This window comes from Epinephelus lanceolatus, chromosome 4, assembly GCF_041903045.1.
Source record: "Epinephelus lanceolatus isolate andai-2023 chromosome 4, ASM4190304v1, whole genome shotgun sequence".
Taxonomy (NCBI): Eukaryota; Metazoa; Chordata; class Actinopteri; order Perciformes; family Serranidae; genus Epinephelus; species Epinephelus lanceolatus.
Window position 1 is genome coordinate 47,771,276 of NC_135737.1, and position 25,964 is coordinate 47,797,239.

General features: G+C 43.4%; 3 protein-coding genes across 23 annotated transcripts in view; all 3 read left to right on the plus strand.

Annotated features, from left to right (window-relative positions):
- Window positions 1–980: 980 nt before the first annotated feature.
- On the plus strand, window positions 981–6,105 carry LOC117259431 (claudin-1-like). 4 transcript variants are annotated; one of them, XM_033630753.2, is made up of 6 exons: window positions 981–1,136; window positions 3,010–3,242; window positions 4,753–4,917; window positions 5,020–5,101; window positions 5,179–5,295; window positions 5,779–6,105. In XM_033630753.2, the coding sequence occupies exons 2-6, from the start codon at window positions 3,026–3,028 to the stop codon at window positions 5,873–5,875; spliced, it is 678 nt and encodes a 225-aa protein (XP_033486644.1). In that variant the 5' UTR covers window positions 981–1,136; window positions 3,010–3,025; the 3' UTR covers window positions 5,876–6,105. The 4 variants fall into 4 exon arrangements, with proteins under 4 accessions (XP_033486644.1, XP_033486645.1, XP_033486646.1 ...); XM_033630754.2 differs by having other exon boundaries at window positions 987–1,136; window positions 2,957–3,242; XM_033630755.2 differs by lacking the exon at window positions 981–1,136 and adding an exon at window positions 2,747–2,904.
- A 122-nt stretch (window positions 6,106–6,227) lies between these two features.
- On the plus strand, window positions 6,228–17,287 carry LOC117259562 (uncharacterized). Of its 18 annotated transcripts, none has more exons than XR_013491009.1 (13): window positions 6,228–6,974; window positions 8,890–8,922; window positions 9,591–9,755; window positions 9,913–10,122; window positions 10,519–10,551; window positions 10,973–11,005; window positions 11,346–11,378; window positions 11,827–11,859; window positions 12,200–12,232; window positions 12,682–13,087; window positions 15,408–15,443; window positions 15,531–15,563; window positions 15,801–15,870. XR_013491009.1 is itself a non-coding variant. In XM_078167391.1 (13 exons), exons 1-13 carry the CDS (start codon window positions 6,641–6,643, stop codon window positions 16,643–16,645), a joined length of 1,110 nt encoding a protein of 369 aa, XP_078023517.1. In that variant the 5' UTR covers window positions 6,228–6,640; the 3' UTR covers window positions 16,646–17,287. The 18 variants fall into 18 exon arrangements, 13 of the variants coding, with proteins under 13 accessions (XP_078023517.1, XP_078023518.1, XP_078023519.1 ...); XR_013491011.1 differs by having other exon boundaries at window positions 15,411–15,443; window positions 15,801–15,869; XM_078167391.1 differs by lacking the exon at window positions 12,682–13,087 and adding an exon at window positions 16,609–17,287 and having other exon boundaries at window positions 15,801–15,897.
- A 3,670-nt stretch (window positions 17,288–20,957) lies between these two features.
- Window positions 20,958–25,964, plus strand: part of LOC117259349 (exocyst complex component 3-like protein 2) — a 57,554-nt gene continuing 52,547 nt past the window's right edge. The window contains exon 1 of the mRNA XM_078167406.1: window positions 20,958–21,343. The gene's annotated coding sequence lies outside the window, so the exon portion shown is untranslated. The remainder of the gene's footprint in view (window positions 21,344–25,964) is intronic.

Here is a 25,964-nt window from a genome sequence, read left to right on the forward strand (position 1 = left end):
TCTGCCTCCCCAAACCATCACTGACTCACCGCCAAACCGGTCATGCTGGATGATGTCACAGGCAGCATAACGTTCACCACGGCGTCTCCAGACTCTTTCACGCCTGTCACATGTGCTCAGTGTGAACCTGCTCTCATCTGTGAAGAGAACGGGGCGCCAATGGTGGACCTGCCAGTTCTGGTGTTCTCTGGTGAATGATGGAGCTGCACGGTGCTGGGCTGTGAGCACAGGTCCCACTAGAGGACGTGGGGCCCTCATGCCACCCTCATGGAGTCTGTTTCTGACAGTGTGGTCAGAAACATGCACACCAGTAGCCTGCTGGAGGTCATGTTGTAGGGCTCTGGCAGTGCTCCTCCTGTTCCTCCTCACACAAAGGAGCAGATAGCGGTCCTGCTGCTGGGTTGATGCCCTTCTACGGCCCTGTCCAGCTCTCCTGGTGTAACGGCCGGTCTCCTGGTGTCTGGTATCAACCTGATTGGGCTGCAGGTACGACCTCATGCTACCAGCAGTGACAAGGACACTAGCAGAAGACCAAACTAGAGAAGAATCAGTCTCCTAAATGGACAGACTGATAAACCCTGAAGTTTAACTGACTTGGTGTTAGACTGTGACCATTAAGTGTTCCCTTCATTTTTTAAGCAGTGTATTGTTATGACGGAGATATTATCTGAGCAGGAGCTTTCACAGCGCTCCATGGTGGACAAGCAATGTTTTTAAATTAACTTAAACCCAGTTTAACATTTCTGTTTTTAAATTTCATCTGTCAATTTACAGATAATCTGATACTGAGAGATCAACAATAAGATGATTTATTGGTCCGACACAACAGTCAGTGGAGCTACGTTTGTTGGGACATTGAATAATTACTTTTTTTCTCCAGGTTTATTAAATAAACTATGAGAGATAAGTGGCATTAAAGATCATGAAAGCTGTCGAGAAACAGAGTTGGAGGTGAAACTCTGGGATTCCCGTGTGTCAATAACTGTGTGTGTTCAGCGGTGGTTCGGAGGTTCATTGACCCTGAACACCAGCAGACCTCAGAGGATCAGAACTCCACACTGAGACCACATCACTGAAACTAACGGCTGCAGAAGAAACAAAAAAACTTGACTTCAGCCTTCAGATCTGAGCTGACGGTAAGAACTGTGATCTGCTGCTTTACTGGGAATGTTAACTGATGTGGTTACATGTGTATTTGGACCATTTTATAAGAGCTCGGTGGTCTGGTCAGAGGCTGAAACAGAAGAAAAAGATACCTTACAAATATGGTCACAGTCTTAAAAAGTGTGGTTTGTCCTGAGCGTTTACTCTGCGTGCTGAGCGTAGTTTTACTGATGACTAACCTACATTTATGAACTCTGCTGCTTTCATACTGTCACATTGTTTTGCTGACAGAAAGTTATCACATATGCTGCCATCAATATGTGATTTAGTCTTTTAGGGGTAAGTCTGTGCACCTGTTATGCTTTAGCAAGAAAATCACATTGAAAACATGAATATTGCAAAAGCTGAATGAAGAAAATCAGACACCTGTTCAAGAACTTTCCTCTGGCTACAGACAGGGTGGGGAAGTCAGAAGGTTCGTTACCATGTTAGCCTCTAATAATTTATAAAATGTGTTAGATGTTTATTTTGCTTGTTTTTGTGCTTAAATTTCCTCTTAAATGTTTCTTTTTGTCGTCATTGAAGGTGCTCACCTGTTAGTTTTATTGTAAAGGCATGAGGACCTGTGTGTGACTGTCATTTGATTCATAAACATAACTTTGAATGACATATTAGCATGTCACTAAAAATATAGAGGATCTAGAACAGAACCCTGAGGAACCCCACAGGTAGTTTTTGACAGTGTTGTTGCTGTGTGTCTGCTGGGAGCCCGGTCTCCGAAGTTGTCGAAATCCGGCACTTGAGCAGTGTCTTGTGATGTCATACACTGACAGAAAAAGCCGCCCTTTAATGTCAGCTTGGTACACAGCCATTATGGATTAATGGTGCTTGACGTCGGGGAAACGCGGCGAGACATGAATTAAAGTTAAGGTGCCGAAAGTCCAAGAGAGGGGTGTTTGTGTCTTGTACGATTATAAAGCCAAACTTCTTTATTCCAAAATTTAACCACATGTTTTTGTTGCCTAAATCCAACCACATGCGTTAGTTGTTGGGGAAAAATTTCAATTGCCGTTGTACTTACGTACGGCTTTTATTTTGAAAGAGACTGTATGCAAACTGTACATTTCCTGTGAAAACAGGAGTGCATTTTGAAAACATACAATGCATGTGACAGGCTGAAGTTGACACGGCGTTCCAGAACGTCAACAATGTATCTGGACGTCATGGGTGCAGATCTGATGACAAGTTTGGGGGGGACACAATCAGTTGTGATTTTTTTTTAATTGCACGCGTGCAAATCATGCCCACAGAGCACTTGAGATTGCCAGCATATTTCACGATTTCATAGAGGCTCATCACCATCACCAAGTCATTCAAAAAGCACTACAAAGAGAATCATATGCTCACCTTTACTGTTTATTTCTCTTAAACAGCCAGTAGTACATGGAACCAGCCTTTTCACTGCTTCGCTGTTAGTTAATGCTACTTCTAGTTTCAGGGTCTCAGGCATGTTATGTCCACTCACGTTCTCATCTCTCGCCTCTCACGGATTCCCATTTCTCCTCATCATCTTCCCTTTCTCCCAGTATATAGGACTACTGTATACATTTGTTCAATTTCAATCATTTAAGTTATTTAGAATTGGGGGGGACAATTTGTGTTTTTCAGAATTGGGGGGGGACATGTCCCCCCCATCCCCCCCGGGATCTGCACTCATGCTGGACGTGGAAGGTCCTTGACCAAACGTCGATATATGATGAAGTTGGAGTGAAAATGTGTGTCTGCTGAATGTGGATGCAGGTAGCAGGTTGCTAACATGTTAGCATCAACTACTCAAATTCACTTTCTGCAGATTGGTTGGTGTCAGAGCCACCAGGTGTTGGTGACTTCCTGCTGTATTCCCAGGTGGACATTGAGCAGCATGGCGGTGGGCCTGCAGGTTGTGGGTCTGGTCCTGGGCGTGGTGTCGTGGTGTCTGCAGTCCAGCTGCACCTCCTCTCAGGTGTGGAAGGTGAGGAGCCAGGCGGAGTCGGTCAGCACCAGTCAGTGGCAGATGGAAGGTCTGTGGATGAGCTGCGCTGCCACGTCGCTGGGCTCGATACAGTGCAGCAGGTTCAAGACGGTGCTGGGACTGCCGGGTGAGTCATCATACAACTATCTTGTTTACTGAACAGCTGTAGAAACTGAAACATCATTTAGGTTTTAGTAGCAATTGGCATTAAAGCTACACTGGACAAAAATTTAAATGCACACACAAACACTTTTGTTTTTGCTCGCAGTTTTCACAGGATTAAGATAAAGATTTGACACTTTTTTGATGCACTCAGTAGATAAGTTTCTGTCAAGTGTTGATCACAAATTTGTTAAAATTCATGTTAGTGAGCGCTTGTGACGTTTGATCCCACAATGACACAGATGGAGCGTGTTGTTAACATGTTGACTGCAGGAATGCCCATATCACGACCATAAGAAATTTCATAATGTCGTTTCCATAAATTTGGCAGTATATACAACCAACCTCACAACCACACAAATAGGTTAGGATCAGTGATGTAATATATTACTCATTACTCTTTTCAAAAGTAATACTACTACTTTACTGTTAACTCCCTGCCAACAGTAATTCGTGACACTACTTGTTATATTACTTTTCCATTACACCCCATAAAATTGGTAACTGCGTATCTCCCCAAAGTTCAGATGTGTCTCTGTGTGGATGTCAGGGTGATCACTGCTGAGTGTAGCTGAGGATAGATGGCTCCCCTTTACCTGGAGGTCTTCAGTTACCTGTGAGCGTTATTTTCCCAGAGATCTGTCTGACAGATGGAGAGTCACTCATGGAGCAACATTTCATCCACCACATATCCAGCCACAAGCTTCATCACCTCTCTGTGTCTGCAGCTGTCCACCAGTTTGGCTTGTTTAGCCAGTGTAGAGCTACAGCCGACCTCTGCAGCCGAGGAGGGCTCACCTTTGGAGGGGTGTATTTCCTGGAGCTTCTCAGTGTTGTGCTGTGGGTCGTAGAGCTGTTTCAGACCGAAGGTTTGAGGACGTGTTTTTCACAGTGGGAAGAGTTTTAGTGCGACTACCTGCAGCAGCAGAGTTCCTGTCGTCGTTCCTCCCGAAAGTCCATGACCAAACATTTGGTCATGGACTTTCCATTTTGTGAGAAGGCTGAGGCGTCAGAGGGTTCTGCCATGAACCTCTGCCAGCCTTCAGAGATTATTGTGGTTGCAAATAAAAGATAAAGGAGGAGCGTGGTGAGTTGAATTCTGTGCATAAATCTAGAAAATAGCTCAAGCCCTCTGTACTGTAAATGTCCCTCAGTGTCTGAATGTATTTTTCAATCCAGCGGGTGAACTGAATTTGCTGGCCACCTATCAGTAGTCTCGCATTGTTAAAACGCTGATTCTTGGAAATAATAAGCTGTACAGTAGTAACAGTTTTTATATGTATAAACCTTAAATTCGGGATGCACATCAGCCAGTATCAGCTTTGAAATGAACTATCAGACCTTGTTCCGCGTTGTTTAAGTTTGAGTTTTAACACATTTTTACTGATTTTAATTAAACCTTTAAAAAACGTATACATGAAACTTCTTTACTCTTGTTAAACATCACTGTGTGTCACGTCTGGGCGCGTCTGCAGCTCACCTGCAGACCTGCAGGGCTCTGATGATCATGTCCATGCTGATCAGTCTCACCTCCATCATCGTCTCTATTCTGGGACTCAAGTGCACCAAGATCGGCAGAACCTCGGAGCACGCCAAAAACCAGATGGCTCTGACCGGAGGAGTCTTGTTCATCGTGTCCGGTGCGTGACGTTGTGATTCCTCTCAGAGCTGAACACGTTACTTGTCTGTTCTGTCGGTACTTGTTTGTGACTGAGATGTCTTCATGTGTGTCTCCTCCTCAGGCGTCTTCACTCTGATTGCAGTGTCCTGGTACGCTGCCAGAGTCATCCACGACTTCTACGACCCGCTGTACGGAGGAGTCAGGTCAGTCACGCACAAACACCGTGCGGACAGTATGATGTCACTTCCTGCTGCTGACACTGTGTGTGATGGTGCTGCAGGTTTGAGCTGGGTACTGGTCTGTATCTGGGCTGGGGGGCCTCCTGTCTGGCTATACTGGGAGGATCTATGCTGTGCTGCTCCTGCAAGAAGACTTCACCTGCCCCCCCTGCTGCAAGGTACACTGCACCACACAGACGTCTGGGTTTTCCACACAGGGTATGATGTCCAAATTTAAAAAAACAGTCTCACTACAATGAAATAGGTGCTGTGGGGGCGAACACCATCGCACATGAATAAAACTGGGCTCTCTGAATCCACAAGAGTCTCAGCTTTCCAGGTTTATGTAAATCCAGGACTGTTTATGGACCCAGTGTGCAGAAATATTCAAATACAACAGGCAAATAACACACCTGTACTGCCTGAGAAAAACTGCAGTAGGCGTATAGTGGGTGTGTCTGTGAAGGGCAGACTGATGGGTACCCATAGAACCCATTTTTGTTTAGATATTTTGAAGTCAGAGGTCAAGGGAGCTCTGTGAAACGGTCGGTGGCAGGTGTAGCAGGCCCTTTCTAATCCAAATCTACGAGGCTGATAGAAGGCATTAAAGGGGCCGATAACAAATCAGTTTTAAATCAAAAATCTCACATTCTCTCTTTCAGACAATTTTCATACAACTTCACCACGACGAGCCGAGGACAGAACATCTACAGAGCAGCTCCGGCCTCCGACAACAGCAGCTCCAAAGCTTACGTCTAAACCTCTTCAGCACTTCCTGTCTGACGTAACGTCAGAGTCTAATCCAGGATCACGCTGGTTTTTAAAGAATTCCTTTTTTTTCTAAGTACAAAATTAAATGTTTTACTGTGAACGGCGCTCATGCTTTGATTTATGCCGAAATCTTTTTGTACCGCTGATGTCACCGAGATTTCTGAACCATCCTGTTTGTTCCATGTTGACGTGTTGTAAATAAATGTTTCCTGAATCTGTGCAAGCGTTTTCCTCTCTGGTGTCACAGACAGAAGCAACAGACCTCAGATCAGCTGATATTTAGTCACGAGATCTGCTGCTGTGACGTTATGACAACCTGCACAACTAAAGACGTTCCCATCAGCCCTGGCTGTGCTGTGTTCACTGATGATGAGCACTTTTGGAGAACCAGAACTCAGAGACAAAGATGGGTTTCTAAATGTGTCCACTGTGCACATGGCGTTGGAAACATGTTTGATTAAATTCAGGTCGGTCAACTTTTATGGGAAATTGAAGGTTAAGATTTATTTATAACCTCTGTAGAAAAACAAAGAGACAACTCCCTCTCAGAGTATGACAGGAATGTCGGCTGACACTTGTGGTTGGAGTTATTAGAAATGGAATGTGTGATTATGACGCAGAGTGGGCGGGGCTCAGGTATAAGTTTCATTTACTCCACACAAACTCAGCAAACTCCAGGAAGTGTGTCCTCACTGTGCTGGCAGAATTCATCAGCCTCAACACGCAGTAAAAAAACACGGGAAAACCAAAGCCATGACTGAGAATGGTTTGTTTGGGTTCTGTCTGCTGGCGGTTTGTTTCCTGCTCCAGCCCGGACTGGCTCAGGTTCCTGAGCAGGTTCCTGAGCCAGCGCAGTGCCTCGTCTCCAGGATGTACAGTCTGACCCGGCTGCCGGAGAGTAAAGATGACCACAGCTGCTATAATGATTGCTTAGAAGAACCTGACTGCCACATGGCCGTGGTGACACAAACGGTCAGCAGCCCATCTGAGTGTCTGCTGGTCAACTGTCTGAACCAGGGTCAACACTCGTATCCCCGAGATCCCAGCGCAAAGATCAGCGTCTACCCCAAGAGCACACTTAACAGTGGTAAGATGGATTAATATTTATTACAGGATTCTGTTTAGAGTAAGTGTATGGCAAACTGACAAGGACCTCTGGGACCGGTTTCACAAAACACCTTAAGTTAAGCTTTTCCTAGTCTGAGTTCAGGTTTCCTCATAATAAAATTGATTGCATAAAACACCCTTAAGTCTTCTCCTTAAGGTTTCCTTAAAATGTTCACTGAAGTATTTATGGTTTTCTTGGCTTGTACTTAAAGCCCCTGCAAGGAACTTTCATTTTGAGTTGATTTTGGCGACCCTGTGGACAAAAGCGGTAGTGTTTTGGCGGAATGAAGCCTACATTTCCCATGAGCTCTAGCGCGTATTGTCGTAAAGACGCTTACCTGGCTCACGCATGTGTTTGTTTTGGGGATGAATGAAACAACAAGACGGGAAAACTTTGCCCCCGCTCCTATCGGGGATCCCAGCTCACCTCTGCCGCGCCCCAGCTCCACCTCTCCGGCGTAAGCGCCACCGCCGCCGGGGTAAACGCAGCGGTCAGCTGGTAAGGCTGAAGGCCTGTTTGGCGAGCACTTCCACGGCTTCTTGGACTGAGTATGGAGCGGTGCCTCGCCTCTTTATTTCTCGGCACTCGCTGGACCCTGTCGACGCCTGGCTGGTACCTGTCGTCGGCCCGGATGAGGTGTTCCAGCCCCGCGGCCCCTGCTCTCCTCGTCCCCGCTGGCGCGGGTGAATCTGCGCAACCTGCGGCCTCTGTGTGTGGCTCCCCGGACAGCTAATGCCGTGGACCCGCCAGCTCCCGCCAGGATTGGGCTGGTAAATGCTAGATCGCTAGCGAACAAAACGTTTATCCTGAAGGATTTCCTGACTTCCCGAGGATTGGATTTTCTCTGTGTGACTGAGACGTGGCTGACTGTTGGTGAGTCCAGTGCTTTCACAGAACTTTTACCCGATGATTGCTGCTATTTTAACTCCCTGCGGACGTCGGGTCGAGGAGGAGGAATAGCGACTATTTATCAGAGTCACTATAAATGTAAGCAGCTAGGTAAGATGACGTGTGCCGTCTGAGTGCCGTAAATCGTTTCATCCTGGAAGTGACCTGGGGCGGACCCGGAGACAGTTTCATAAAGGTATGGATATACACTATATAGAAATATCTTATCTTCACACCGATGGTCTCATTTGCTGTTGTAGGTCACGCACAGGCATCAGCAGAAACAAGAGACTTTTGCATATCCAGTTAAAAGTTCCTTGTAGCAGCTTTAAGGAACCCTTAGACCAGTGCACAAAAGACCTTAGCAACCAAAGCAAGGTAAAAAACCAAAGGTACCATGACTGAGTTTATGGTGATAAATGAAAAAAACCAACACACCCCGAGAAGAGTGTTCTGCGACCAGGAGAACCTGACGGACACACTCCTGATTTTACACTTAAGATTTGACTGAATTCATCTTCGTTGTTTCTTCCTACAGTCATTTTCTGTTTTCTGGTATTTGGGGTCAAATTTACTTTGTTGTTTGTACTGTCTATGATTGTGTTCCTCCAGAAGTTTAATCTTTTCCTCCTCTGACCTGTATGGTTTCTTCTGCTACTTTTTCACTATCTTTTGAGACGATAACAGGCGTCACAGCTTGAGTCCAAACAAACAAACAATTTCCATGGAAACTGTTACCGCTGTAAAATCTCTTTCAATACAGTAAATAATCTTTTTAAGAGATTCTGTGCAACTGTGTAAGTCCCTCAGCTAAGGAGAAATTAAGCCTTAAGTGTCATATTTAAGGAGAAAACCTAAGGTGTTTTGTGTAACCGCTCCCTGGTCTTTTGTTTGCATGATTTTTAAATGTTGGTATGAAAACTCCAGATTAAGAATCCAGCATCAATATTTCTGATTGAGACTGAAAACCTGCTTCCTGCTGTTGAATACGTCTCTTATTCCACAGAACAAAGAGGTCATGCAGTTGATGATGAGACAGGTAAGAACAAACCTAAACCTGCTTAATCACAACTTGTTTAACAAATGTGTCTCCATCCAAAACCAAATGTAATATTACTGAGACTGGATACAGATTTAAATAACATTATTTTACTTTTGGGATACCATAAACAGGTCAAATATTGTTCTACATTAACTTGTGTGCATTAATATTTTTCTTTTACATTTGTAACATCCTGTACATGTTGAAGAAACATTTCCCAAGCAAAGATGACTGCTAGCTAAACTCCTCTTCTGGGGATGAAGAGCTGGCCTCTAGTTTGTTTTTCCCTCTTCCTGGTGATCGGCACATCTGGGTGATGTTAGTATATGTTGGATGTGTTTCCATTCACATCTCTGAAAGCTGCAGAGCTCTGGTCAAAGTAGCGCAAATGTAGTGTAAAGAGTAACTTATTACTCTACACAGAGAGTAATATTGTAAAGTAACTTTCAAATGAAGGTAACTAGTAATATGTAATATATTATATTTTGAGAGTAAGTTGCCCAGCACTGGTCACTTCTTATTAACATTCACTAAAGTGGGCGGGGTTGTCTCCTAAAACAAAATTGGTTAAAAAAAAAAAATATTTTCAGTATTTGAAAATAAGTCAAATAAGAAGATTTTGGTTTTGACAAAATCATTTGTGCCATCTGTCCTTGTACCTCCAGGTCGATGCTACGACATCATGACTTACAGCAGCTGCCAGTCGGGGATTCCCAAATTCTTCTACAAAAGCACCAGTTACAGGTGTGAGCAGTTCTACACTGGCTGTGGGTCCAACAGGAACACATTCAATACCCAGGAGGCCTGTGAGGCCCTCTGCAGTCAGAAGTGTAAGTGACCTCTTAAATATATGTTGTGAAGTCCCTAATGTTGAGCAGCCAAGTGGGGGATTCTGATCTCTGAGTTTCCTCTCCACGATGTATGAGTCCACTGCGGAGGGAAACAGAAGACCCTTGTACCTGTGAATAAAAATCTTTGTCTCTCCAGTCCTTTGTTATCGGCCAATGGAGCACGGTCAGCCACCCCCCATTCGCTTCACCGATGTCTTAGACAAATACGATGGCAGCAATCACAACAGGATCTTCTACAACGTGTCGAGTTCCAGGTGTGAAGGATTTCACTTCAGAGGCAGTGTGTCTAATGGGAACATCTTTAACACTGTGGAGGAGTGTGAAAGACTCTGTGCTGGTGTTAAAGGTAACAGACGAAACGATTTCTGTTGCTTCTCTGTTTGCTCTTATTAGATAGATTCTTTAACTGGTGGAGGAAGCAGTCAGATCTTTCAGTAAAAGTACTAATACCACACAGTAAAAATACTCTGTTACTCCTGTATTGAAAATATTCAACCAGTAAAAGGATGTAAGTATCATCAGTAAAATGTATTTAAAGTATGAAATATCCGATCTCATTACATGACTCTGACTCATGCATTAATGTAAAAGCAGGATTTTACTGTTGGAGTTGGTTGAGGTGGAGCTCACTTTACGGATTAATCTGCTGATTATATTCTCTGTTAATCGAATGATTGTTCGGTTTCTAAAACTTGTAACAGACAGCATCATTTCCATGTTTCATTTAATATTATTCCACCAGATCTGACAGTGGTTGCTCCTACAGAGGGGACAGGTAACTATGTTTTCTGTTTATCATATTTACTTGTATTTGTATCACAGTCATTCTGTAATGTCAATTATCAATGAGGGCAGTTAATACAGAGAAAAAAAAAAATAGAAACAACATGTTTGTAAGATTAGGAGCATCTTCTTCGCATTTTTCTCCATGTAAATATATCACTGTGTCATCTGCATACATTTGAACATCAGTTCCATGAAGTTGATGTATAAACTGAAGAGGAGAGGACCTAGTATAGAGCCCTGGGGCACTCCTACATTAAAACAGAGAATGGGCAACACTGTGTCCTCTATTCTTATTTAAAGGCAGGGCTTTACTTTTTTGTGTGTTATTTTATATGCTCCACACATCATATTATTGGGATACATTTACTCAGATATGGAAAAAGTTGAAACTAAATTAAATGTTCAAACAGTTCCTATGACCATTCAACCTGCTGCGGACTCAGGTAATAACACATCTCTGTTTTCTGCATTATTTTCACTCATATAACGGTCTCGTCAACTCTACGATTATAATTAACATTATTAACCCTATAACAGATAATACAGTAACTGCCTCTACAGACAATGTTCCTGCCAAGAACACAGCTAACTTTAAATTATAATAATCATTATCATTACTGCATCTTAACACTTTACCACCATGTTAATGTTATGTATAATTAACAACGAGTTAATACAACCAGCCCGCCTGCTGAGGATTCAGTCTGTTTTCTGCATTATTTCTGCTATAATCACCATCATATCAACACTAAAACAAAGATTACATTACTGACTCTTTACCAGATCTGACAGTGGCTGCTCCTACAGAGGGGACAGGTAACTATGTTTTCTGTTTATCATATTTACTTGTATTTGTATCACAGTCATTCTGTAATGTCAATTATCAATGAGGGCAGTTAATACAGAGAAAAAAAAAATAGAAACAACATGTTTGTAAGATTAGGAGCATCTTCTTCGCATTTTTCTCCACTCCATGTAAATATATCCCTGTGTCATCTGCATACATTTGAACATCAGTTCCATGATGATTGATGTATAAACTGAAGAGGAGAGGACCTAGTATAGAGCCCTGGGGCACTCCTATATTATAACAGAGAATGGGCAACACTGTGTCCTCTATTCTTATGAACTGTGTCCTCTATTCTTATTTAAAGGCAGGGCTTTACTTTTTTGTGTGTTACTTTATATGCTCCACACATCATATTATTGGGATACATTTACTCAGATATGGAAAAAGTTGAAACTAAATTAAATGTTCAAACAGTTCCTATGACCATTCAACCTGCTGCGGACTCAGGTAATAACACATCTCTGTTTTCTGCATTATTTTCACTCATATAACTGTCTCGTCAACTCTACGATTATAATTAACATTATTAACCCTATAACAGATAATACAGTAACTGCCTCTACAGACAATGTTCCTGCCAAGAACACAGCTAACTTTAAATTATAATAATCATTATCATTACTGCATCTTAACACTTTACCACCATGTTAATGTTATGTATAATTAACAACGAGTTAATACAACCAGCCCGCCTGCTGAGGATTCAGTCTGTTTTCTGCATTATTTCTGCTATAATCACCATCATATCAACACTAAAACAAAGATTACATTACTGACTCTTTACCAGATCTGACAGTGGCTGCTCCTACAGAGGGGACAGGTAACTATGTTTTCTGTTTATCATATTTACTTGTATTTGTATCACAGTCATTCTGTAATGTCAATTATCAATGAGGACAGTTAATACAGAGAAAAAAAATAATAGAAACAACATGTTTGTAAGATTAGGAGCATCTTCTTCGCATTTTTCTCCACTCCATGTAAATATATCCCTGTGTCATCTGCATACATTTGAACATCAGTTCCATGATGATTGATGTATAAACTGAAGAGGAGAGGACCTAGTATAGAGCCCTGGGGCACTCCTATATTATAACAGAGAATGGGCAACACTGTGTCCTCTATTCTTATGAACTGTGTCCTCTATTCTTATTTAAAGGCAGGGCTTTACTTTTTTGTGTGTTATTTTATATGCTCCACACATCATATTATTGGGATACATTTACTCAGATATGGAAAAAGTTGAAACTAAATTAAATGTTCAAACAGTTCCTATGACCATTCAACCTGCTGCGGACTCAGGTAATAACACATCTCTGTTTTCTGCATTATTTTCACTCATATAACGGTCTCGTCAACTCTACGATTATAATTAACATTATTAACCCTATAACAGATAATACAGTAACTGCCTCTACAGACAATGTTCCTGCCAAGAACACAGCTAACTTTAAATTATAATAATCATTATCATTACTGCATCTTAACACTTTACCACCATGTTAATGTTATGTATAATTAACAACGAGTTAATACAACCAGCCCGCCTGCTGAGGATTCAGTCTGTTTTCTGCATTATTTCTGCTATAATCACCATCATATCAACACTAAAACAAAGATTACATTACTGACTCTTTACCAGATTTGACAGTGGTTGCTCCTACAGAGGGGACAGGTAATTATATTTTCTGTTTATTAGATTTACTTGTATTTGTATCACAGTCATTCTGTAATGTCAATTATCAATGAGGGCAGTTAATACAGAGAAAAAAAAAAAATAGAAACAACATGTTTGTAAGATTAGGAGCATCTTCTTCGCATTTTTCTCCATGTAAATATATCCCTGTGTCATCTGCATACATCTGAACATCAGTTCCATCACATATTGAAAGCTGATGATTGATGTATAAACTGAAGAGGAGAGGACCTAGAATAGAGCCCTGGGGCACTCCTACATTATAACAGAGTGGGCAACACTGAGTCCTCTTTTCTTACGAACTCATATCTATTTAAAGGAAGGGATTTACTTTTGTGTGTTATTTTATATGCTCTGCACATCATATTATTGGGATACATTTACTCAGATATGGAAAAAGTTGAAACTAAATTAAATGTTCAAACAGTTCCTAAGACCATTCAACCTGCTGTGGACTCAGGTAACAATACACCTGCTTCATCTTCACCTGTATGGCTGTCTCATCAACACCACATTTATAAATAATAATTTATTATAGGTAACAGACAGCCAACTTTACATATTTTTATTTCCCTGTATTTACTCTTGACCTTCATGTTTATCTTATATATAATTCACAAATCAATATTTCTGACTTTAAACCAGCTCCTACAACCGGCCCACCTGGGGCCTGTATCACGAAGCAGGATTAATGTCTTAGCGAGGTAACTTCAGGGTTAACCCTGGGTTTTCGGTCTCACGAAGCCGGTTCAGTTCTTATCGGGGTAGATCACCATGGTAACTTACTCTGAACGGCTATCCTGCTCCGGAGCAGGGTAAGTTCAGGGTTGAATCTGATCCTATAAAAAGCACCACCCACTGGCCAATCAGCTGTTCGGAAAAAAATTACTCCGCTGACAGAAATGCAGCCCAGTCATGACGGGAAGTTTAATTCATTTGATTGATTTTGATTTTAAAGTTTATTTTGAACATTAAAACAGAAAAGAAAGCAACAACAACAGACAATGAAAAGATTGTTCAAAAAGGAGTGGAAAGAAGTGGAACTTTCATCCCACCCCTTCATAAGAAAGAAACTGATCATTTGCAGACACTTAATAGCACCATTAATTAGTGCCAACATTTTGTTTTGTTGGAGGAAATGATCCCTGTTAAAGATAATGGGCCTAATTGACAGCTTTGCTGCTGGAAATGTGGAAAGTAGCCTATCATGTCTACACTTCATGGTGTTTGAGGGATTTTCCTTTTTGTTTTTTAAAGAGGGACACTAGCTATATTTTTGTGCAGCTGTTAATTTCTAACACAGCTCAATATCAGGATGATTTTATTCAGACTATCAATTTGGTGTTGATATGATTTAATTGTGGCGTCAGCTTTAAGCTTTATTGTAGCATATATAACGTTATGACAAAGAAGACCAATTTATCAGACGCAATGATGTTAGACGATAATTGTAATACACGCAATTCATCTGCGCAGCATTGATTTTATGGGATTCAAGGGTGTGATCAGTGTCAGATGTACAGGTACAGGTACTGTAGCTACTTGAACCAGTGATGAGTCATTTAACCTACACATCATTTTATTTGCTGCCTTGTTTGGTCTTGATTTTTCCCTCTCTCCTCCTCTATTTCTTTTTTCCTCACCCATTTCTTTTCTTCTCTATTATGTGATTTCATTGATGTTTTGACAGGGGAATTTCTTTGATAAGCTTTTAGTGGCTTCTAACCTCTCCGGCACTTTTCTTTTTTTAATCTTGTAAATGTTATACTGTCTGTGTTTAACATTATGTGCAAATAAACTAATCTAAACTAAAACTAAACATTATTCATCCCGTTATGTGTTGCCACGCATGTTTCCTCCTCCTGCAGCTGCCACGGTGTTGGCCTTTTCTCTAATGTTGCTTTTCTCCTCCTCATATTTTAGTAGAATTAATCTCTGATCCTCACGAGAAATACTGTTTTCCCCTCACATACGGCGCTCTGTGAGGACGCTCAGTGACGCTCAGTGACGCTGCGCTTCTCTCATGATTGTGATTGGTCCGCTGCGTGCGCGTTCACGGCTCTTGATAAAGCAACCCCGGGTTGAGTTACCGAGTTGATATCCAGCGTTGTGATACCGATTATCCTGATTGCCATTGTTAGGGTTAGTCAACCCAGGATAGGTCTGGGTAACCCAGGAAAGGTTGATCTCGCTTCGTGATACAGGCCCCTGCTGTGGATTCAGGTGATAACACATCAGTGTTTTCTTGCATTATGTTCATTCATATAACCATCTCATCATCTCATTACTTACTCTTTAGCAGACACTACAGTGGCTGCTCCTTCGGACGGGACAGGTAAATATATTTGCAGTTTATTATATTTACTTGTATTTGTATCACATTCATTCTGTGATGTTAATTAAGGTTATTCATTTAATTCAGATGTTGCAGCTCCTGTAACCAGTTCCATATCAGGTATTGTCTTCACTTCACTCACTGCACACGTTTATCTTTACTACCTGAGGGTTAGTGTGGGAGGCCAAAAGTATGTGGACATCTGGTGCAGAATGTGAATCCTGAGCCTCAGACACATGCAGCTGGTAGAGTTTATGAATGTGCCAGAATATACGTTTAAACATGATGGTGGGGCTGGTGTTTGTCTTAAATGCATCAAACCTCCTGATCTTCATCTTCCTCCTTCCTCTTGTTTAGTGGTCTTCCTCAGTGTTTTTCTGGTCATTTCGCTGCTGCTGACCATAGTTGCCATCACCATGCAGTGCGGCAGACTGTTCCCCCATTCTCCTGACAGGTAAAGTTAAATGTCAGATTGTAACTCCTCATGTCCCCTGGATGTGTTGCAGCACTCTGTTCTTCAGCAGACATTTTTCATGTTAGCTGGAAAAATATTTTTAACGTGCAGTTTGTGGTAACGATGAGACAACTAATACTTTATGTGTGAATGAGTGGTGGAATGTAACTAAGTACATTTTCTCAGGCAATGTACTCAAGTAGAGAGCACACGTGTGTTCAGGCACACTTCCATTACTGCAAGTGGAAGTTGTTTATCATCCATCCATCTATCCATTTTCATGCACTTATCCGCTTATCTTATTCATGCGCTGGGTCTCCCCTACAGTTTCCATGGCAGCAGATCGCTCTGTGTTCCTATTGGTCAAAGTGGCGGCTGTGACGGGTGAAGTCGTGGAAGAGAAAAAGAAAATCAAACATGTTCGACTTTCTGTTGGAACGTCGATAAGCTCCCAGATGTGGCGTAGGTTGTTGTCTACTATGACACACTACATGAGATAAAGCGATGGATTATCATGTACGACACGTCGTCGTTTACGAGCCGTCACCGTACGATGCTGCGTTGGTCTATAATCGGGCAGATATCGTGTAGTGTGTACCCGGCATAACGGGAGGTGCCCAGGAGGATCTTGATCAGATGCCCGAACCCCCTCAACACTTGAAAGCTGGCACACAAGTAACCCTACATTTGTTTGTGATTCTTCCTCTCCAGATACCAGAGGCTGGCAGATGCAGATCCAGCTCAGTAATCTTTGGTGGAGTCGGCGTCTGTTGAGGGGATCTCATCGAGTCCTCGACCACAGACAGCTTCAAGGGATTGGGTGGGCCTTTAGACGGCACCTCTGCTGATGTCCTCTCACTGTTTGTCACTGAATCACTGTAAAAATCAACACTTTTGATTAAATTTAAACGTGCATAATTGACCCTGTGCTAAGCCCCGCCCCTTTGTGATGGTCCATCAAGCTGTTGGAGCGAGCAGGGAGCCCACACTGTCTCTAACTGCACTCCCAGAAGAAATACTGTCACAGTTTTTGGGAAAACGGAAAGGTGATTCCAGAGAGCAGCACACAGAGGGGTCTACAACATGTGTTTGACAGACTGTTTATTCTTTATTTCCTTATTTAGTAATCATTTTTCAGTATCATGTGACTCTGCTTTTTGGGTAAAATTCAGGAATTTCCTTCCTTTATGTCGTTTTTTTTTTTGTGTTTAGTTTGTGTGTGGGTGAAGCTGCTGTTTGAGATGTCAGAGGAAGAATCATGTTTTCACAGCTGATTTACTGAATTATTCTCCATGTTTTGATTTAGTTTGAACTTCTGAATTGTCTTCATGGTAAAGTTGTTACAGTGCCAACTGGTGTCTGCATCAAAATTAAAAACACTGTCTTTCAACCAGCTGTTTAGATGTATTTGAATTACACAGGGGTTTGGTCTGTCGGTGCATTATTCAAGGTTCAAGGTTCAGTTTATTGTCATTCAAACATGTTAAAAAACATGAGGGGACAAAATTCATTACCCAGCAGTGTACAGAATAAATAACATTTAAGATAGACCTATTTATCACACAAGGTTACGTTTTATAATTCAGGAGCTTTACAAAACACGAGCAGTGACACAATCCAGCAGAGAGTACCAAAATGTTCCATATTAAACAAATACTTGTGATGATTTCAAGAACAATTTATATAAAACACATCCTGATTAAATGAAATTGAAACGTTATTGAAAAACAAGAAGAGTGACTCAGTGCTGCAAAAATCAATTCGGAAACTAAAATGTCTTAATTTAACATTTAAACTGAACTTTCAGCACAAACAAACATTTTTTTGTTCACATCTCAAAGTGACAGAAAACATTCTGATGATTTGTTCTTGTTTTTTGTACAATAAATGAGAAACATCTCGGCCTGTCGACGAGCAGAGCTGCAGGTTTTTAAAGAGGGGAGGCTGGCTGCTGACCCCGAAATCTATCATCACATTTTAATGAAGGGAAATCGTATACAGGCGACGCCCTGAGAGACACCTCGGACACTTTATATAAAGAAAATACAAGAAAATGTATCGTTGGCACAAAGTCAGCCTGTGATAGATGGAAGAACCCTGAGAGTGAAAAAGACATTTTTTATTTTAATGGGAACTTTAGCTCAACAAAGTCCAGAGCTGCGGAGCAGAGGATTACAAACTGTGGGGAGCTGCTCCGCCGGGGGACACAGGAGAGTCAAAGGAGGTCTGAAGGAGGGATGATGTAAAGGTGCCGCGTGAGGTCAAAGAACATACACTGCCTGGCCAAAAAAAAAGTCGCCACCTGGATTTAACTAAGCAAATAGGTACAAGCCTCCTATTGGATAATTACTGCATGGGCGATTATCTTTCAGCTGGCAACAAGTTATTTAATCCCAACTGGTGCAATGAGTTGCTTCTCATTTCCTAAACAACCATGTCGAAAGACACATCCCGTGGTCGTGGAAAAGATGTTAGTCTGTTTGAGAAGGGTCAAATCATTGGCATGCATCAAGCAGAGAAAACATCTAAGGAGATTGCAGAAACTACTAAAATTGGGTTAAGAACTGTCCAACGCATTATTAAAAACTGGAAGGATAGCGGGGTCCCATCGTCTTCGAGGAAGAAATGTGGCCGGAAAAAAATCCTCAATGATCGTGATCGGCGATCACTTAAACGTTTGGTGAGATCAAATCGAAGAAAAACAACAGTAGAACTCAGGGCTATGTTTAATAGTGAAAGTAAGAGCATTTCCACACGCACAATGCGAAGGGAACTCAAGGGATTGGGACTGAACACCTGTGTAGCCTTAAGAAAACCACTAATCAGTGAGGCTAACCGGAAAAAAAGGCTTCAATTTGCTAGGGAGCATAAAGATTGGACTCTGGAGCAATGGAAGAAGGTCATGTGGTCTGATGAGTCCAGATTTACCCTGTTCCAGAGTGATGGGCGCATCAGGGTAAGAAGAGAGGCAGATGAAGTGATGCACCCATCATGCCTAGTGCCTACTGTACAAGCCTGTGGGGGCAGTGTTATGATCTGGGGTTGCTGCAGTTGGTCAGGTCTAGGTTCAGCAACAGTATGTGCTCAAAGAATGAGGTCAGCTGACTACCTGAATATACTGAATGACCAGGTTATTCCATCAATGGATTTTTTCTTCCCTGATGGCACGGGCATATTCCAAGATGACAATGCCAGGATTCATCGGGCTCAAATTGTGAAAGACTGGTTCAGGGAGCATGAGACATCATTTTCACACATGGATTGGCCACCACAGAGTCCAGACCTTAACCCCATTGAGAATCTTTGGGATGTGCTGGAGAAGGCTTTGCGCAGCGGTCAGACTCTACCATCATCAATACAAGATCTTGGTGAAAAATTAATGCAACACTGGATGGAAATAAATCTTGTGACATTGCAGAAGCTTATCGAAACAATGCCACAGCGAATGCGTACAGTAATCAAAGCTAAAGGCGGTCCAACGAAATATTAGAGTGTATGACCTTTTTTTTGGTGGTGACTTTTTTTTTGGCCAGGCAGTGTATGAGTCCACATCACCGCACACCACCCAGAAAGTTTATAAACTGTCTCTCAGTTTTTACAACCGTTTAATTGAAAATACAATTATTTGTTTTCAATCATTAAAGACATCGATCTGGCAAACCAAGAGGAAGGAATCGTGAAAGTCTTCATACGTGCCTGTAACTCTGAGAGCAATGCTAAAATTATTTCAAGGAAATACAACTTTTTTCCAAACAGGAAATCAGAAGAGCCACTGTATATTAAAGGGAAATGGGACAATGAAGACAGAAGGGTTCTGTCTCAGGAGGAGCAGCTCAGGGTTTGCCAAATACAGTGGAAAACTACAAGTTCCCCTGTTTGGAGGGAGAGCTGCTGGAAGGGTTTGGTGCGCTTCTTCTTAACTCCCCGACAGAAGCGACAGAACGAGCAACTCGGACTGTTGGAGGCAATGCAAGGCTGCAGATGTGAATCACTGTCGTATATTTTGGTTGTGCCCTGTCCTGACTGCTTACTGGAAGAATGTCCATCAGATCTTAGAGAAGGTGCTCAGATCCAATATCCCTCTCAGATCTGCAATATTCAGCAAGAGATAAACTCCAAAGGTAGAACCCTGCGACAACACTGCTGGCTGCATGTAAAAAAGCAATAACTCGTGTCTCTCGATTGAAGACTGGATAGAGGTTCATCAACATTCAGAACAGAACCGGTTCCATGTTGGTGGACGATCAACACACTCTCACTGTGACCTCGTCACATGTCCACGTTTGGTCATGGACTTTCCACGTCCACATGTGACGTCCAAGGTACCCTGGGTGTGTTGGCTGTTGACGTTATGGGGCGCCGTGTCAACTTCAGCCTGTTACATGCATTGTCTGTTTTCAACATACACTTCTGTTTTCACAGGAAATGTACAGTTTGCATACAGTCTCTTTCAAAATAAATGTTAGTGCGACAACGTGAATTGACGCTTTTTTCCTTCAACAACAAACGCACGTGGTTGGGTTTAGGTAAAAAGAACAGGGTTTGGCTTTACAGTCTTACAGGAAGTGAACACCAGCCTCCCAGGTGAAAGCTGGAGGGTGTTGGACCCATCCACCACCTCTCCTGCCAGCCCTAGTTATTTACACTCAGCTGGTCAGGACGCAGATAAAGTCTTAAAGAAGAGGAAGATGTTTCAGTTGTTTCAGTCTCGTTGGGTTTGTGGGGTCGTCTGGCTGCAGAGCTTCAGTGGTTCAGTGTGCTGTCGTCAGGTTTACGATCTCTCTTGACTGTCAGTCGTCTTTGTGTTGGTTTCAGCTGACTGCCTCTGAGCAAGGCAGCAAAAACTGCAAATTCACCAGGGGGCGCTGCTGCTGCGGGGCCGGCAACCTGACCAGTCATTAAGGCCAGGGTGTGGTGTGTGTGTGTGTGTGTGTGTGTGTGTGTGTATGCTGGGGGTCTTCAGTGGGGGGGAGGAAGAGGAAAAGATGACCATATCCTGCTGCAGCTAGAAAATAAAACAAACAGGAAACAAGCAGCAGAACTCCCAGAGCTCAACGAGGAGCGAGAGGAGATGAGTAGAAACCAGTAGAGTCGCACAGAACCACAGGGAGGAGAACACAGAGGGACAAGAGAACCCAGGGGAACCCGGCAAGCAGGACGTCTAACAGAGCAGAGGAGACAGGAACCTGCAGCAGATCAGGAGAGTACAGAGCCGTAAACAGAGCTGATCTGAGGACAGTAGAACCCTCTGTGAGAACACAGCAGAGAGAAGTGTAAAATAAGACTGCAGCTCACAGTGGAGTACGAACAACCGGCCAGCAGCTCCTGACCTGGACTCACTGAAACACACACATACACACACACACACACACTGCAGCAGAGATGTCACACTCCTGAGGAACAGTCGTGGATTAATTTCTGTATTCTACAAAAACAGAAGAAGAAGGTAAGAGCTCGTTCTTTTATCACTCTGCTCGTGTCACAGACAGTTTTTATTTATTACATTTATAAGTGAGGAAAACATCATTTAATTTAGATCTTTTATCCATTTGCACTTTATATTTACGGTTGCTGACAAGGTCAAACACGCTACAGTGGTTGAAAACATTTTGGTTCAAACACACACACACACACACACACACACACACTAGCTGAAACATGTTGCAGTGATAAACAGATCTATCAGCAGCGACAGACATGATGCAAAGTTAAAAACACAAACAAATGAAAACGAACTAACAGAAAAATGCTGTGACATGACAGAAGTCCTCCAGGCCTGCAGGGGGAGCTGTGAGGGGAACAGCTTCAGATTGACTTCACAGCACCTTGTTTATGTGCAGCACCTTGTTTTAGAATTTAGAATTTGCAGTATTTTTTTTTTTTTTTTTTGTGGCACGTTTGTTTCGTTTGCAGCCATTTTCTTTGCAGTACTTTTTTCATTTGTGTTATTTTTTTCATTTACAGCTTCTTTATCATTCGTGGCATTCAGCACACTTTTTAAAATTTAATAGTGTTGTTTTCATTTGCAGCCTGTTATTTATTTATTTATTTGCAGCAGTTTGAGTTTCTGTTGTGTTTCATGCTCCTCTACTGTCTTTACTGTCCTCTACTGTCCTCTACTGCCCTCTACTGTCCTCTGCTGTCTCTACTGTTCTCTACTGTCTTTATTGTCTTTACCGTCCTCTGCTGTCTCTACTGTCCTCTCCTGTCTCTACTGTCCTCTACTGTCTTTATTGTCTTTACTGTCCTCTGCTGTCTCTACTGTCCTCTCCTGTCTCTACTGTCCTCTACTGTCTTTCCTGTCCTCGACTGTCCCCTCTGCTGTCCTTTACTGTCTTTATTGTCTTTACTGTCCTCCCCTGTCTTTACTGTCCTCTAATGTCTTTACTGTCCTCTGCTGTCTTTATTGTCCTCTACTGTCTTTCCTGTCCTCTACTGTCCCCTCTGCTGTCCTCTGCTGTCTTTATTGTCCTCTACTGTCTTTCCTGTCCTCGACTGTCCCCTCTACTGTCCTCTACTGTCTTTATTGTCTTTACTGTCCTCTCCTGTCTTTACTGTCCTCTAATGTCTTTACTGTCCTCTTCTGTCCTCTGCTGTCTCTATTGTCCTCTACTGTCTTTACTGTCCTCTTCTGTCCTCTACTGTCTTAACTGTCCTCTGCTGTCCTCTAATGTCTTCTACTGTCTCTACTGCCCTCTACTGTCTCTACTGTCCTCTGCTGTCTTTCCTGTCCTCTACTGTCTTAACTGTCCTCTGCTGTCCTCTAATGTCTTTACTGTCCTCTGCTGTCCTCTACTGTCCTCTGCTGTCCTCTACTGTCTTTACTGTCCTCTGCTGTCCTCTGCTGTCTTTACTGTCCTCTGCTGTCCTCTGCTGTCCTCTACTGTCTTTACCGTCCTCTGCTGTCCTCTACTGTCTTTACTGTCCTCTGCTGTCCTCTACTGTCTTAACTGTCCTCTGCTGTCCTCTAATGTCTTTACTGTCCTCTACTGTCCTCTGCTGTCTTTATTGTCCTCTACTGTCTTCTGCTGTCCTCTACTGTCTTTACTGTCCTCTACTGTCCTCTGCTGTCCTCTGCTGTCTTTATTGTCCTCTACTGTCTTTACTGTCCTCTGCTGTCCTCTACTGTCTTTACTGTCCTCTACTGTCCTCTGCTGTCTTTATTGTCCTCTACCATCTTAGCTGTCCTCTGCTGTCCTCTACTGTCTTAGCTGTCCTCTGCTGTCCTCTGCTGTCTTTATTGTCCTCTGCTGTCCTCTCCTGTCTCTACTGTCCTCTACTGTCTCTATTGTCCTCTGCTGTCTTTACTGTCCTCTGCTGTCTCTACTGTCCTCTACTGTCTCTATTGTCCTCTGCTGTCTTTACTGTCCTCTGCTGTCTCTACTGTCCTCTACTGCCTCCATTGTCCTCTGCTGTCCTCTACTGTCTTAACTGTCCTCTGCTGTCCTTTACTGTCTTTACTGTCCTCTGCTGTCCTCTCCTGTCTCTACTGTCTCTACTGTCCTCTACTGTCTTTTACTGTCTTTATTGTCCTCTCCTGTCTCTACTGCCCTCTACTGTCTTTATTGTCCTCTGTGTGTCTTCACATGCACTCTGCTCACTCACTGTGTCTCCGTCCTGATTAAAGAGAAACCTACAGTAAAGACAGACACAAGGACACGTGAGGACCTGTGAGGTGAGAAGAAGACATGAGGACAGAGACACAGAGTGAATGTGTCTCTGTAAATGATGGACACAGTTTCAGTCTCATGTGAAACCGGTGACAGCAGCAGATTAACTTCTCTTTATTTCAGCGACCTGATGAAACCACAAACTCTCCCTTTTATTAATCTGCTGACTCGACTGCTCGTCTGTCTCCTCAGAGTCACTGTGGACGCTCACACGCAGTTCATCATGTCCCACTGTGGACGCTCACACGCAGGACGGTGTAGAGACAGATCCTCAGACTGTTTGAATTAAACAAACATCACAGCGACAACAGTCAGACAGGATTAGAGGACGAACATGAGGACGTTCTGGTGTCCTCAGTGTTGGACGGCTCAGTGTAGACCAGGGGCGGATTATGAGACAATGGGCCCCTGAGCTCAGACATGTAGGAGGCCCCTGCACCTCTCCTTCATAGGAGCAGGACACTGCTGGTGTTATTCACTCTGCTCTGGTTGGTTTGAATCTTACTGGTAGTTTTGTGTCTCTTTGAGGTAAATGTGGGTCTTTGAAGTCATGTTGTATCATTGGTTTAGTCGTGGCCATTTTGTGTTTGTTGGTCTCTCTGGGGTAAATTTGTATTTATTTTGCATCTTTTTGTCAGAGCACTCCAACTTTCTGTGTTCCGTTTGAAGATCCTGTAACTTTTCAGAAAGGTTCTGGTGTCGTCACTGCTGCTCCTTTACAAACAGTCTGTGCTGACCTGTAAGACACGTCATAAACTCAACAGGCAGAACTAGCCCCTTTTACACTGCCAGATTGTCGGCAAATGTTGGGCCGTTTTGCCGGCAAGAGACACACAGAGCCGGATTGGCGAGTTGATCCAAGGCGCCCAATTTTCCTCCTCGTAGGGTAGACATATTGGTGGAACCCTTTTAGTTTAAACAGACCGAGGCGGCCTTCCGCTACAGGAGGAGCTGTTGATGACTTGTGGGAGGAGCTGTTGATGACTTGTGGGAGGGGCTGTTGATGACTTGTGGGAGGAGCTGTTGATGACTTGTGGGAGGGGCTGTTGATGACTTGTGGGAGGAGCTGTTGATGACTTGTGGGAGGAGCTGTTGATGACTTGTGGGAGGGGCTGTTGATGACTTGTGGGAGGGGCTGTTGATGACTTGTGGGAGGAGCTGTTGATGACGTCGCACGTGCGAGCCACTGGCGGTGGATAAACAGGAAACAGCTGATAGCAGGAATTAGCGAGCAGCTAGTAGCAAGAGGGAAACACAAACCTGACAGACACTGTAAAGATGAGCAACTGGGGAGACAAGGAATTGCGCGCCCTCCTTGTCCTCGCAAACGAAGAGGCCATTAACCGTCAGATGACGGGGACGGTGAAGAACGGGCCGACTTACGAGAGATTCGCCGAAGGACTGACCAGCCGCGGCTTCCCTCCCACGTCACTGTTTACGTCACATGCTGAGCTACACGTTTTGTTACTTGCTCACGCCCCCCATTGCCCCGAAAAAGACACATTCTGTATAAACAAAAGTAGGTAGGCGGCATTTTGCTGCACTCCCCGATTTTGTTTTTATACTGCCAATGCTGAAAAAGACTGATTGGGCTTTCCTGCAAATTTGCACAGTTCCTGTTTAAAAAGGGCTAGAGAAGCTCTGACGCGTTGGGTCCTGTAGGCCCCTGTAGGCCTCTGTAGACTCCTGTAGACCTCTGTAGGCTCCTGTAGACCTCTGTAGGCTCCTGTAGACCTCTGTAGGCTCCTGTAAACCTCTGTAGGCCCCTGTAGGCTCCTGTAAACCTCTGTAGGCCCCTGTAGGCCTCTGTAGGCCCCTGTAGACCTCTGTAGGCTCCTGTAGACCTCTGTAGGCCCCTGTAGGCCTCTGTAGGCTCATGTAAACCTCTGTAGGCCCTCTTTAGGCCTCTGTATGCCCCTGTAGACCTCTGTAGGCTCATGTAGACCTATGTAGGCCTCTGAAGACCTCTGTAGACCTCTGTAGGCTCATGTAGACCTCTGTAGGCTTCTGTAGACCTCTGAAGACCTCTGTAGACCTCTGTAGCTCCTGTAGACCTCTGTAGCTCCTGTAGACCTCTGTAGGCTCCTGTAAACCTCTGTAGGCCCCTGTAGGCCCCTGCAGACTTCTGTAGACCTCTGTAGGCATCTGTAAGCCTCTGTAGGCCCCTGTAGGCCCCTGCAGACCTCTGTATGCTCATGCAGACCTCTGTAGACCTCTGTAGGCTTCTGTAGACCTCTGAAGACCTCTGTAGACCTCTGTAGCTCCTGTAGACCTCTGTAGGCTCCTGTAAACCTCTGTAGGCCCCTGTAGGCCCCTGCAGACTTCTGTAGACCTCTGTAGGCATCTGTAAGCCTCTGTAGGCCCCTGTAGGCCCCTGCAGACCTCTGTATGCTCATG

What these genes read in the sequence shown, in the direction of transcription:
- LOC117259431 (XM_033630752.2), top strand. An exon ending in CCGCTGTACGGAGGAGTCAG is followed by an intron (nt 5,102 to 5,178) that starts GTCAGTCACGCA and finishes ATGGTGCTGCAG; the next exon opens with GTTTGAGCTGGGTACTGGTC. An exon ending in CCTGCCCCCCCTGCTGCAAG is followed by an intron (nt 5,296 to 5,778) that starts GTACACTGCACC and finishes TCTCTCTTTCAG; the next exon opens with ACAATTTTCATACAACTTCA.
- LOC117259562 (XM_078167391.1), top strand. Translation starts at nt 6,641, where the DNA reads ATGACTGAGAATGGTTTGTTTGGGTTCTGTCTGCTGGCGGTTTGTTTC. An exon ending in ACTCTGTGCTGGTGTTAAAG is followed by an intron (nt 10,123 to 10,518) that starts GTAACAGACGAA and finishes TTATTCCACCAG; the next exon opens with ATCTGACAGTGGTTGCTCCT. An exon ending in TGCTCCTACAGAGGGGACAG is followed by an intron (nt 10,552 to 10,972) that starts GTAACTATGTTT and finishes ATGTTCAAACAG; the next exon opens with TTCCTATGACCATTCAACCT.